This window comes from Mus musculus, chromosome 15 (genome assembly GCF_000001635.26).
Source record: "Mus musculus strain C57BL/6J chromosome 15, GRCm38.p6 C57BL/6J".
NCBI classification, from domain to species: Eukaryota; Metazoa; Chordata; class Mammalia; order Rodentia; family Muridae; genus Mus; species Mus musculus.
Genome location: NC_000081.6, coordinates 53,066,892 through 53,081,686, shown reverse-complemented (window position 1 = coordinate 53,081,686; position 14,795 = coordinate 53,066,892). Strand labels below are relative to the sequence as shown.

General features: G+C 41.6%; 1 protein-coding gene across 1 annotated transcript in view; it reads left to right on the top strand.

Annotated features, from left to right (window-relative positions):
- Window positions 1-13,426, top strand: part of Ext1 (exostosin glycosyltransferase 1) — a 277,923-nt gene extending 264,497 nt beyond the window's left edge. The window contains exons 9-11 of the mRNA NM_010162.2: window positions 5,758-5,918; window positions 8,223-8,394; window positions 12,838-13,426. Coding sequence (NP_034292.2) covers window positions 5,758-5,918; window positions 8,223-8,394; window positions 12,838-13,023 — 519 coding nt within the window. The 3' untranslated portion in view covers window positions 13,024-13,426. The remainder of the gene's footprint in view (window positions 1-5,757; window positions 5,919-8,222; window positions 8,395-12,837) is intronic.
- The last annotated feature ends 1,369 nt before the right edge of the window (window positions 13,427-14,795 follow it).

The following is a 14,795-nucleotide window of genomic DNA, read 5'->3' as shown; positions in this document are numbered from 1 at the left end:
TCCTTTGTTCTGGTCTCTGTGCCAGGTACTTGGGTTACAGAGTCCCTGCTTGTATCTATCAAAGTCCTGGCAGTAAACAGAATTCAAGTCAGATTGCTCAAATGAGAGAATTTTCAATGGCTTAAGGAGGTGTGGGTAGGGATGCTGAACCCTATCAAGGATGTTAAAACACCTGGTAAGAGCTGAAAGCTTTCCTACCGCATCCCTGAACGAGGAAAAGGAGAGGCAGCTGAAAAGGCCCTCCTCCCAGAGCTGTGTTCATGGAGATGTGGCTGTTGTCAGAACTTTGGCACCACATAGTTCTGAAAGGACAGGAACAGCGAAGAGACCTTCTTCTTGATCCCATGTTTCTGTTTTTGTTTTAATCTTGCTGGTGGCTACCATTGACCTGACCTAGCCATGCTCTAGAACGGTATGCCAAGCAGAGCAGGTAGAGCCCTCCCTGGGTGTGCTGTGATGAAGTCCTGGGACCATACAATTTAGAGGACGGGAGATTGGTTTAGCTCAGGGTTGAAGAGCTCTCACTTCATCATGGCAGGAAGGATGTGGCTGCTCAGAGATCATGTGGCAGCCATGAATCGGAGAGGGATAAAGGCCATCTGAGTAGATGGCTCCCCCTTCTTCTCCCTTTGCTTCCTCCTAAATCCCAGAATATTGAGCCTCACATTCCACACTCATATTTACCCTCACCCTCCTCTAGTTAATCCTTTCTGGAAACACTCTCAGTGGCACGTCTAGCAGCATGCTTTACTAATTTCCTGGGTACCTCTTGAGTCCAGTCAAGTCAATAGTCAAGGCTAGCTGTTACATTAGTATGCCAGCATCCCAGAATGGATGATGCCGTTCCAAGGGCAAACTCAGGGACAAGCAGTACATCCCCATGGTGGAACATCCACAGCATATACCTAGGGCATCTTCTTATGGCCTGGAGTATGGTTCATCTCACCGCATCCCCAGGGCACAAGGCAATTGCTCACACACCAGGCTTTGGTTTTCCATGCCCCATGGTGAAATAGCTTCCCACCACTGTGATGTATCTTTGTACTGGATTATTTCCTGTGAGAAGATAGTAGTTCCAACCACTCAGTGCATGCTGGGAGGAACATGTGTTGCATGTGAAGTAATTAGAAGTCAACGTGGGTTGAAAATGATATGTAAATTTAAGAGGTTGGCAGTCTGGCTTGCTTTCGCCTGCTGATCACTGAAGTGATTGTATGGCCTAAAATGCTCATGGGCAGAATTTCTCTATTCTATTTTTTTTTTAGGTGAGTAGGTGTTGGTTTCATTGGATTTACACACCACACACACACACAAACACACACACATACACACTGTTCAAGGGATCTTAGATTGTATAAGCATCTCACTGAAGCATCAGGAATAGATTTTTTTAAGAGGCATTCTTTAAAGGGCATTAGATAGAGGTGGTTTATGCTTATTTACATTTATACGAGTTGCCACAAACCCTCAAAAGAAAACAGATGTTGATTTTTAAGAGAGGGGGGCTTATGTTGACCTTTGCTGTCTTTGATGTGTTAATGATGTGAATGAAAGCAGTGTTATCAGAAGAATCACAGTTTTATCTGAATTTACTTTTGAGTTCCTTTGAAATGACTTGAAAAGGCCCTGAGATAGTGAGACATTCATGCAATGAAAGCACCCTATTGCGTTCTATACTAGTTGTTTCTTTATCAAAGAATAATCCCAAAGAGTGCTGACAGTTGGGTGGATTCTTTAACAAGAGGCTACATAATATACTGTCCCATCAATTGGCACTATTGGTTTTGAGTATGGGGGATGTCATAGGTTAGCCCAATCTGGTCTCAGGTGTCTGGTCAGACTCTATCCCCTGCTGTCTTAACTCTCCCCAGTAAGTTTTCCTAATGCGTGGTCTACCACTCTCCTTCCCTCCCAGTTCCGGGCAGGTATAGTTTGTGTGAACGAGTCATTTTAAGCCCCTTTTCTCTTGTGATGGCAATGTTTTCAGAGAAAGAAAACCAGTAAGAGTTTGTTATGAGGAATTACTTGATGAGGTCATGGGAGTCTCAGGGCCTGCAAAGTCTACACTTTCCATATGTAAGCTGGTGTCTCAGAAAAGATAGTATTGTGGTCCTTATAGAAAATGATAGCCTGAGAGTGCAAATAGCCAATGTTAAGTCCCAGTCCAAAGGCAGGAGGAGTTCAGTGCAAGCATAATGGTAGGGGAAAAGGGCACACACAGAGCAGGTGGGATGGCTGCGTGGGTCAGAGCTCTTGCATGGAACCCACATTACCAAGCCAGATGTGGTGGTACACATCTGGACTTTCAGGACTCCTACAGCACAATGGCAGGCAGAGACAGGGAGATGAACATGAAGTTCGTAGACCAGCTAACCTGGTCCTACTGTGGCCGAAACAAGAGTGCCTGCCTTGCTAAGGTAGAAGGGAAGTCCTGAAAACTGTTCTCTGAGCTCTGCACATGTGACCTGGCACAAACACCCCATCAACCCCAAGACCAATTCTTTTAAAATAGTTAAGAAACATCAGAGACACCTTCTTCCTCCATATTCGCTCTCTGTGAACTCAGTGGATTGAAAGGTGGCCACCCACAGAAGAGGGGCCTCACATGTTAGCCTCATGTGGAAATAGTTTCACTGGCCCACACAGAGCTAATCTCCCATCTGCCTTCCTGACCTTTGTTGCGGTCAAGTTGGCACACATGTTAACCATTGTCCTTTTTATTAGAAAGTCTCTGACTAGATAGTAAGTGTGCAATCTTTGGCACAGCTCAGAATGGCAGGCATCAAATTGGTGTTTCATATAAATGTGAATATATGGCTGTTTACAATGAGAGTGGCTTCTAGCTAAGACTGAAAAATTTGGAAACAAAAATTTATTTTAAAAATTTCATGAGGCAAGTAGAACAGCTCAGTGGGTAAATCTACTTTCTACACCAGTGCTCAAAATGTCATTCATGAAGGAGTCTCTGTGTATCCCTGGCTGTCCTGAAACTCACTCTGTAGATGAAGCTGGCCTCAAACTCAGAGATCTGCCTTCCTCTGCTTCCCCACTGCTGGGATGAAAGGCGTGTGCTGCGACCACCACTAGGCTTCACAACCTCATTTAAATCCTGGGTCCTGCGTGATGTATTGAGAGAATTGGCTGTGAAAGTTATCCTCTGACATCCGCAGAAGCAGCATCTCACGCCCCAAACCCCAACCCAAACCACTAAAGTACACTGACGTATGTGTGTATGGACACGGACACATGTGTGTATCTTTGCACTCAACTCAAATAAATAAACTTAATAAGAAAAAAATTAATGTTCTGGGCCAATGATTCCAAAAAGATACTTTATGTAGTATATTCGTTTTAACAATTATCTTATTGCTTTAATGTTTCTTTGAAAATAGCATAGTCATCAATGAAACCTAGGATTTCCCTGATGTTTTTACCTAGGATGAAACTAATTAAAAAAAAAATAGAGTAGTCAGTTTAAAGAGAAATGTTACTTAATGAGTTTAATGGGTGATATGAGACTTGGGCAAAAAGCTTGGGGAATATCAAGCTAAGCTTACTCACTTCATTTTTAAAATTATTTTACTAAAATGAATACCAATTTACATATTATAAGATCAATCAGTTTAAACTTTGCAGTTCAGTGATTTAGTTCATTCATGATCTATACAGTTAATGTCATTTATCTCTTCTCCCAAAACGTTATTATCATTCACAAAGGAATCTTTGCATATGTTTTACACTGTGCCTCCCCTTCTTTGACAACCTTCATCTTTAATTTGCCAATCACTGATTTGCCCAACTAGGATATCTTTATGTTTGTGGAAATGTGTCCTACATGGCCCTGTTAGCCTTCTTTCTCTTATTTAGTGCACTATGTGGCATTTGAGTTTCAGCCATGTTGTATTAGTGTTACCAGGACCTCTCTGGCTCCCTTTCTATTCCTAGTCCTTTATCTCCATGAAAAGAATTTAGACAAGACACAGAACATAGCATAAGGAGAAACATATAATTAAAACACATGAGGCATTCTCATGGCTGAGAGTGGGAATCGCCCAAGTATACCACAGTAAAACACTTTCATAGTGAGAATGCACAGCAACCAAGTGGGACCCCATACTGACCTTCATGGCGACATAGGCTATCTCCTCTTTAAGGTTTCTGAAAGTGACAACTTCCTGGGTGATGACTTCCTATCCAGGTGATTGTCAGATCCATTTGGATTAATTCTGTAGAAGGGGCAATGGTTTGTCCATCTTCTCTTACAGGAAAGTCTCAGAATAGATGGTGTTTTAGTTAGGTTTCTAAGACGGAATAAAACTTCATGACCAAAAGCAAGTTGGGGAGGAAACAGTTTATTTAGCTTACACTTCCACATTGCTGGTCATCACTGAAGGAAATAAGGACAGGAACCTGGAGGCTGGAGCTGATGCAGAGGCCATGGAGGGATGCTACTTACTGGCTTGCTCCTATGGCTTGCTTGGCCTGCTTTCTTATAGAACCCAGGACCACCAGCCCAGGGATGGCTCCACCTACTATGGGCTGGGCCCTCCCCCATTGATCACTAATTGAGAAAATACCTTACAGGTAAATCTCATGGAGGCATTTTATCAACTGAGGCTTCTTTCTCCTTAATGACTCTAGCTTATATCAAGTTGAGTCAGTACACACTTGCTAATCTCTGGTGCAGTTCAGAACCTAAGAGAGATGTGTATCAGAACCATACACACTGGATATGTTGGCCCTGCCACTTACTAGTGCACATAAATTACTTGGTCCTCTACTTAGCTTTCCCTTTTCTTAGCTGATAAATATAAAAATATCTATCTACCTCAAAGAGTTATTATAAGGTTATTACAACATGTACAGTCCTCTAAACCTTCATATGGTAATCATTATATGATCATAAATGTATCATTTATTTTTATATTTTTTGTTTATTTTTATTTATTGTTCATCAGATGATCTAAATGGAGTGTACAGATTAAAAAGAGATAACTTGCTAGCTCCATGTCCTGGCTTAGAGTAGGTTCAGAAGTACCCACTTTGGCTTCCTATAAACCTTTTCTTTAAAATAATCATGTCTTGACTTGTTTTAACTTGGGCCTTTGTCCCCACTTGTTCTCAGTGACTTCATGAGTGACTGCCTTTCTAGCTGTACCTAGCTAGCATCCTGTGTCTTTAGACCTGACATACCTGGTGTATTTTCTTTGTGACGTCTTCTCTATGTTCCTGTTAAAAGTTGTGCTCTTTTCAAAAACTTTCCCTAAAGAAAATGCTTTAATTTTAGTCACTTGGGCTTTGATATATGCTAGTTACGATGCCTGCCGTATTTCAGTCCCTGGATGCACACAGGAAATCTGTTCTCGTTTACAAAACAGATGCTCCTATGCTTCCTGTGAATCAGTGGTCACAGTGCCTTTGGGGTTGGGGAGAAGGAAGCAACTGCTTTTCTGTTTTTTTAGCTTGAACAGACTGGGATTTCTAAAGGGCAAGTCAGGATCGATCTCTCTCTCCCTTCCCTTCCCCCCTTTCTCTCTTCTATATTAATCTTAAGTTTCTTTCCTACAAAATATTTAAGATGTGCATAATTGCAGGGCAAAATGTCAAGCAGTCAGTTTAATTTGCTGATGAATATGGGAATTAATGTTTCGAAACAGTTGTGGGACTCCACGTTATGAATTAGCAGGGGGAGGTGATGTTTTGTTGACATTTGTTCAAAGTCTTGATTGCTTGTTTGGCTTGTACTTTGCCTTGTAGGTGGATTTTGCCTTCACCGTATGGCAGAGCTTCCCAGAGAGGATTGTGGGATATCCTGCTCGCAGTCATTTCTGGGATAACTCAAAGGAGCGGTGGGGATATACATCCAAGTGGACGAATGACTACTCCATGGTGTTGACAGGAGCTGCTATCTACCACAAGTGAGGAGCTGAGATTTCTTTTTTTTTTTTTTTTTTTTTTTTTTTTTATTTATTTATTATATGTAAATACACTGTAGCTGTCTTCAGACACTCCAGAAGAGGGAGTCAGATCTTGTTACAGATGGTTGTGAGCCACCACGTGGTTGCTGGGATTTGAACTCTGGACCTTCGGAAGAGCAGTCGGGTGCTCTTACACACTGAGCCATCTCACCAGCCCGGAGCTGAGATTTCTAACAACTGCATTAATAGGAGCTTTAGGCCAAATCCAGTTTACAACATGAACGAAAATTAGTCAGTATTCCCGTTTGATTTTTGTTGGGGTAGCAAATATGAGCTATAAATCTTCTTGGCTTATTGTATTTTTAGATATTAAGGCAAAGTAGTGTTTTGAGTTAAGCCAAAAGATACCGATAACACTCATAACTAGGTTGGGTAGCTGAATATTAAGAGGAGATACCTAAATATCCCAGTCACTGTTCTAGGTGGTTTGGGTTCACCTTTGAGTAAAACAGAAAACATCTCTGACAATGCAGGGCTCATATGCTAGTGAACAGAGACATATAAATGCTACAGGGAAATCAGGGACAGCAAGAAGACACTGACAAAAGAGTCAAGTAGCGTGAGATGCAGAAATGAGGAAGGTTGGAGAGTGGTCAGGATGGTCTGTTATACAGATGGGAAGTGAGCAGAAACTTCAAAGCAAGAGAAAGGTAGCCAAGGATGTTATAGATAGCATTGGGAATAGCAAGAAGAAACACCCAGAGTAAAACAATGGACGAAGATGGAAAAGAAGATTGGGATTAGTGACTATGGTGCAGTGGATGAGAAGGTCCAAGAGGCCTGGGAGCCTCTAATGGATGGGTCAGTGCATGGCCTGAACAGAGCAGACTTCAGGGTTGTGTTCCCAGTATCCACTCTGGATGTCGTGATGAGAACAGTCAATGAGAAAGATGACAAAGGCAGGAAGAACTGTTAGAAAGGAGTGAGCCAAATGGAGATGGACATTAGACTGGGGCCAGGGAGTGAACGATGGTGTGAGTAGTGGCCACCTTGCAGCAATACTTGGAAGCTGATTCAGAATGGTGACCTAATCAGAATTTAATGGCTACCAAGTTTTCTGACTGACTTGAGGTCCAGAAGGATAGAGTGCTATCAACAGAGGGAATTCTACAAATGAGTAACTATTTCTACATGCAAATTTTGCCCTGGGCATGTTATGGCCCCTAAGAGGCTTTTCTGAGAAAAATCATAGGTAGAGATATGAAATGGGCAATCTTGAAAAACAGCAGACAGAGGTAAAATTATCAGATAAGTAAATGTAGAGTGTTCACATTTCCACAGTCCCACAAGATCACTAATGAAAATCCCTAGTACTTTATCCTAATGAAGAAAATGTAACCAACCTTACCTTAGACTTTTAACATAGAGAATCGAGAGTCTCATCATCTCAGGACTAAGTCTGAAAGTGCCCAAATGTAAACATTTGGCTGAGGAAATCTTAATCTCAAAACTTCCCCTCCTCCTGCTTCCTCCACACAAATGAATTTGATTCATTCAAATAATTTGTCTAATTTGTAAGTAGATTCTCTTGCCATCCGTATTGGTCACATTTCTCATTACTGTGACAAAATACCAGACAAAAGCAACTTAACAAGGAAGTTTGTCTTGGCTCACAGTCTGAAGATACAGTCCATCATGGTGGGGAAGGCACAGCAGCAGGAACATGAGAGGAAGCCGCTCACAGTGCATCTTTAGTTAGGAAGCAGAGCAAGATGAATGCTGGTGCTCAATCCACTTTCCTCTTTGTACTCAGTCTTGACCCCAGCCCACAGTGCTGTCCACATTCAGGGCAGGTCTTCCTTGCTGTGTTCAACCTTTCTGGAAATATCCTCATAGAAACACAGTCAGCAGTGTGTTTCCATGGTGATTCAAAATTGCATCATCACAACATCTTAGGGTTCAGTTTCTCTTTCTAACTGACCAGCCTGCTACCAAATTGTGATGGGCAAGCAATATCTGCATCCCTGGGAATTTCTGTGCCTCACTTGGTTCTTCCTCTGTAAAATAAGGATAATAATATAATAACATCTGCCTCATAGATTTCTTAGGTGGGTTAGATGAGGCATTTCTTGTTAAAGACTTGAGAATATGATTTGGTCTATAGTGAGTACAATAAAAAGCAATAGTTGTCATTATTAATGCATTTGGTGGCATGCTCAGGGATCCAGAGAATGCCTGTGTTTAAAGTCTACTTGTCATTATGTAATGTTGCCCTGCTAAGAGAATTTCCTTTGATATTTTCAGATATTATCACTACCTGTATTCCCATTACCTGCCAGCCAGCCTGAAGAACATGGTAGACCAACTGGCCAACTGTGAGGACATTCTCATGAATTTCCTGGTGTCTGCTGTGACAAAATTGCCTCCAATCAAAGTGACCCAGAAGAAACAGTATAAGGAGACAATGATGGGACAGGTAAGAATAAAGAACTTTCTTCCCAAGGCTACACGAATACATTTTCCTCAGCTTTATCTGGCAGTGTTATAGGGAGACAGAAAAATAAGCCACATCTGAAAGCCCTGAAGGAAGGAATGATTGGCACATGGATAATTAAGAATATAAAGCTTTTAGATAACCCATAATATGACATGACAGTGACACATTCTTAGAGTTTCCCTTATACCCTTTGGGCTAGTATAATAGAACAACATAGACTTAGGGCTTAAGTTACAAACATTTATTTCTCCTACTTCTGAAACCTGGGGATTCTCAAGTCAAGGTGTCAGCAGTTGTAATACCCAACGAGGAATCACTTCTTAACTTATGTAATTTGCCATGTGGCTTCATGATGCAAAGCTGTCTGGTGCACCCCATTCCTAAGGATTCTACCTCCATGGGCTAATCATTTCCAGATGCCCCACTTACAGATCAGCATGTCCCAGTCAGACATCAGTATTTCCAGGGAAGGTGTAACTATTCAGTCCACTACAGAATGAAAGTTCTACAGTGAATTTAAGTCAGTTTCCTGTAGATGCCTACAAGTTGCGAGGAATCCTTTCTTAACAGAGTGTTCTTGCTCTTGTTTCTCTTTTGAGAAAATAGCATAGTGAAATACTAGAGGTCATACTATCAATTTTCAGTTCTCGAACCAGCATTTATAAGCTGTGGGCAGGCCAGTCAATTTCTGAGATTCTCTTGGCTCATTTTTAAAATGAAGTGGTAAAACTTTTTTTCATGAAATTGATATAATTATTAAAGTAAAGCCAAATATCCTCTTGGGTTATAAATTTTCATGATAAATATACTGTCATAGAAATATCCAACTTCCTGTGTTTATAGGCAGGAAAACTGGATCTAGAAATGTTAACTTACTGCTACAAGTACCCCCCGTAAGTTAGAAGCGTAAGGAAGTTGAGTTTAATCCCCAACAGTGTATCCTGGATAAGGTAGGACGTGCTTAGAATTCCAGCACTTGGGAGTGGGGACAAGAAGCTCAGAAGTCATTCTTGACAAGTACGGGGTGTGACGCTAATCTGGGCCACCAAGTAAGACCTTGCCTCAAAATAAACAGACAAACAAACAAGTAAATGGATGAATGAAAGGAGGCAGAGATGCAGTAAAATGACTCAGCAGATATATATAATCCTACCAAGGCTGAAGACCTGAGTTCTGTCTCTAGCCATTCATGATAGAAGGCGAAAAGCAAGTCCCACAAGGTATCTTCTGACTTCCATATGCATGCTGTGGCAAGCACATGCTCTCGTGCTCCATTCCCCATGGCGTGCATGCGTGTGTGTACACACGCACATACATACACACACACAAACACATACAAACACGAATGAATGAATGAATGGATGGATGAATGAATGAATGAAAATACATGAAAAAGCTTAAATACAACTACTAGTTCTCCCTAGGTTAAATCATGGAGTGCCTCGCATGATTAAAATCAACTCTTAGCATTACCGTAGCTGGGCATGGTGACTAGGTAACTACTCCGAGGCTGAGATAGATGATCTAGGCCATGGGGGCTCTAGGCCAGCCCCAGCTACAGAGCCCAGGGTAGTATATCTTTGAAAAACAAAACAAACAGTACCACTAACAAAACCTAGAGAGACCATGGTTGTATCTGTTTGGGTGTTCGAACTTTGTGCTGAGTGCTAGCTGTAAATCTAAGTTTTGTAAAGGGAACTTTAGCAAGCTCTTATAGCAACCTCGTTGACTGGGTTTTTCTAATTCAATAAATGTAGCACGAGAAAAACAATGCTATAAGAGAATTATGAGTCATGTGGTATCCTTCACAGCCTACTGAGCCCACACAGGTTCAGAGTTCTGGTTATGGAGAAAGAACTGTGTACTGGGAAAGTTCTGCCCTCCTTTAACTATTGAAGTAACAGGCAGAAGCATTCGCAGGAATTTTCCAATCATTAAGACCAAACTACTTCAGATCTAAGCAGTGTATATTGCCGACTGTGTGCCCATATGTTTGGTCGAGTGCAAGCTCACAGAATCACATTCTGTTACTAGTGTTTGCTAGGGAGAGTCTTCAGACGCCCCTGAGGATGCGCAGTCATCCAGGGAGGACTGCTAGTGACCTTTTCATATATGTGCCTGCTTCTACTACTATGTGAGCATCTCCAGTAATTCACATACTCTAGAGACAACTCTAAACTGAATGTTAGATTTGTCTCCCTGTGCCCAGGTAGTATAGTGTACTTGAATCCTTCTTCCTATCATACTCATGATTTCAGTAAATCTTTGTGTCCATAGAATGAATGGGATTATGTTTAAGCTTATGCTTTTATTAGATTGAAAAAGATGGTGGTGGTATTTGTTGGTTGGGTTGGAATCAATCAAGAATGAGCTGATAGCTTTTCTATTTCCATACATGCACATTTTCCTGGGCTTGAGTTTGGCCCTTTGGAGTGAGTGGGCCAATGAAAAAATGCCTGTCAACCACAAAGCAGTGGCTCTCCACCTTCCTAAGGCTTCAATCCTTTAATACAGTACCTCATGTTGTCGTGAACCTAAAAATTATTCTTGTAGCCATTTCATAACTGACATTTTGCTACTGTTATGATATTTATGATATCATAAATCACAGATATTTATCTATGCTTGCCAATGTTCTTAGGTGACCCCTGTGAAAGGCTCGTTCAACCACAGAGGGGTCGCCATCCACCGCCTTCAAGGCTGTCTTCTCTGATAGGAACTCAGCCAGTTATGTTAAGTCTTTGCCTTGCTGTTACTTGCCAAGGTGCTTTCTCGCAGTACAGATGCTAGAGAACAGAGCCTTCCTTCTGCCTCTTTCTGGCCTTCAGAGAATCCTGTAACTTCCTTGACCCTGCTGTGACTTGGGAGCTCCTCCACCTGGCTGCTGCCAGGCTCCAGTGTGCTTCAAGAAAACACTTCACAAGTAGTGTTTTGTTATTCTGCTGCTCAGTGCTAACTTGACATTTGTATTTATCACGTTATTTTCAAGCGTGTTGATACTTGTGACTTTAAAGTGACTCTGCGTGAGTCTCACTCTAAAATGCACTTTTCATGAAAGTATGTTTCTAGACCACACAAACACATACACATAGTAAACAGCTGCTTATTTACCCGTGTTTATAATCCTTGCATGTTGAGTGTGAGCACCCCACACCCTGCACTTGTGATCTCCCTTCCCAGCAAACCAGCAACAAGAGAAACAAACAAACACAAGTCCAGTTACTGTCATCTATATATCCACTCAAACTCTCAGTGGCCTGTCCCTTAAAGAAAACTTAAGTTTGTTCCTTCCCCAACCCTACCTGGAAGTCATCAAGTCAATTTCCATCATTTATGTTGTCTAAATAATATTTGACAGCTTTAGAGGCAATATAACTAAAAAGATGGTAGCCTTTTTTTCTTTTTTAACTTTGATAACCTGAGACCATCTATTACTTAAAACAACTGTTGGCATTTAGTGGCATTGAAAAGACAATTGTTAGGTTAATGAGCAGAATTTTAATATTTACTGTAGAATCAGTCTTGTAGACATAGGCACTGTGTCACTGGATCTGAGTCACTTTTGTCTCTCAGTCATCTCAGTAGAGTAGAGAAAGTCTATAAGGGAGTGTGGGTTTATGTGCTCTGTAGCTCTAGCCATGAGTGAAGTGTAAGGGTTTCGTTTGTTCTTGCGTTATGCATGCATCTTTTTAAACAAGCCATTCGGTGGGAACTTGATAAAGGTGGAAAGTTAGATGCTTAAAGTCCAAGTCCACAGCCCATGTCTCCACACATCAACCGTGTTAACACCTGGGATTTAGAAGGCTGGAGAGATGTCTCAGCAGTTAAGAATGCTTGCTTCTCTGGAAGAGGACTAGAGGTCAGGTCCCGGTGTACATGTCAGATGACTTAGAGCTTTCTGTGATTCCAGCTCCGAGGCATTTCATGCCTTCATGTAGCCTCCAAAGACACCCATGCACACATATACAACGTGTGGAGTCTCACACACATAATTAAAATTAAATCTATGCTTAAAGAAATTTCACATAAGTATTTAGAAAACTACCTTTGAAGCAAAGACTTCATTGTGAGTCATAGCTTTGATTTCAGATATAAAAGAGAATGTTCTGTTTAGTGACTGTAGTAGTTGAGAGCCCGTTGGTAGAGGGCCGAGGGCCGTGGCTCGATCATCTGAGCTTCAGAAAGCTTCGAAAGATTAGGTGCGTTTGGTCATTGGTCAAGATGCCACATCTCGACTTCAGCCAAAGGTAAGTGGGCATGCCTAAGCCTTGCCTTCCCCAGCTTTGTAGATGGACAGGCTTGGCAACGAGGCCACACGTTCTGCCAGGTTCTGCCGCTGGTCTTTAGCAGATCCAGCTACAGTGCTTCCTCCCCCTGCCTTCTCTCTCTCACTGTCTTCCTTATTTGTCTCCTTCTCCCCAGACTTCCCGAGCATCCCGCTGGGCCGACCCTGACCACTTTGCCCAGCGACAGAGCTGCATGAATACATTTGCCAGCTGGTTTGGCTACATGCCGCTGATCCATTCTCAGATGAGGCTGGACCCGGTCCTCTTTAAAGACCAAGTCTCAATTCTGAGGAAGAAATACAGAGACATTGAACGACTTTGAGGAAGCCCACCGAGTGGGGGAGGGGAAGCAAGACGGGCGTCCAGCTGCTCTCTCCTCCTTCCCAATGCAGATCCGCTCACGCCCAGCAGTGGAGCCAGACTGTGCCAAGTATCAAAAAATCAAAAAAAATCAAAAAACAAAAAAAACAAAAAAGACAAAAAAAGAAAAAGGAAAAAATAAACAGCTTAGATGAACACAGTGACAAAACTCGGCTGGAATCCTGGCTCCTGGGGCTGCGCCAGACTGCTCCATTCACCTCACTGGCTTCTGTGTCCCACAACTAGGTTGTGTACAGTTTAATTATGGAACATTAAATAATTATTTTTGAAATGATTGCTATGCAGGTTTAAACTTTTTTAATGATCAAAACTATTAAAAACCAGAGTTCTTTCTTTAATCAAAATTGTGTTGGTTGTGTATATTTCCAAGCTGCTGCCCCCCTCCCTACAGACATGATTGCCATGGGTCACCCAGGATTTCCTGCAGTGACAGCAACAGACATCACGGGAAACACAATCAGTTATTTGACATAGTGTCAGCAAGGAACTTGGCACACACTAAGACAATTTCACATTCCAGTTTAGATGTTCGGATCCCCTTGGTCTCTAAACTGTTGCTGCATGAAAGTGTTGACTCCAGATAAGCAGATCTAACTCAGAACTTTAATAGAAATTTGGTAATCTTTTTACATGGGGATGGGTGGGGGGAGTTAGACCAAGCAAACACTGGTAGATTTAAGAAATGTTGAGCAGAGAACCAAACAACTCCCAGCATGTTAGTGATGGACGTCCCACAACTGAAACCCTATACTTCCTAGTGGTTGGCCCATAGATTCAACCACTGACCCATATATTTAATGGGGAAATCCTATGTGTTAGAGGCCAAAAGGAAAAAAAAAATGAGTCCAGATTATTTATAAGACAAGCGGTTTAATGTTTGTGAAAGACTCAAATGGCAAAGGCTTCTCTGTTAAGAAAGAAGCAGTTATGTGTAAATCCACACCATTTAACCAAAGGGTGCTTGTGAAGTACCTAACTGAGGGCATGCCTTGCCACAGAACTCATTCCAATTTGGGTTAAACACTGTTTTATACAAGAAAAAAAAAAGACAATCAAATTAATCAGAAACATGTGAAGACTTCTTTCAGTTTTGAAATAAGTAGAAAAATTTAGTTCTATTTCTTGTTAAAAACAATGCTTCCATCCATGCAAATACTGTCTTAAGTTTATGATGGTTTTGAAACATTAAGAATTTACATATACAAGTCCATGAAGCATATCTCTAAGCTCCATTATGAAATATGGAGGCTTCTGATATTAAATGTCTGCTTCTACTTGAAGGAACCACAAAAAGGGTGAGTTATAGAAAGATTATTATACTGAGTTATATACTGAGTTACAGAAAGATTATTAGGTACTATAGAGTAATTTACAAGGACTTTAGTTTCTTTTTCTTCCAAGAACTCTTGTGCATTTCATATGCCTATCTATATAGACACCGGAAGAGAAAGGAATGTGCCTAATGTCCTAGGGTGGGTGCTGTAAACAAGAATGAATGTAGGTAAGTGTTTGCTGAGGCCTTAAGGGATGACTCCATTGCCTGCTCAGCAGCAGAGCGGGGACCAGAGCCCACATATACAGATGCCATGTTGTGAGTGGTACACTGGCTATCAAGTCTACTCCAAGAGGGCTTTTCTGAAGCTTTGTGACGCATAAACATCTCTCTATGCATCACCCTCATCCAGTATGACCCTGCTTTCAAATATGGGACAT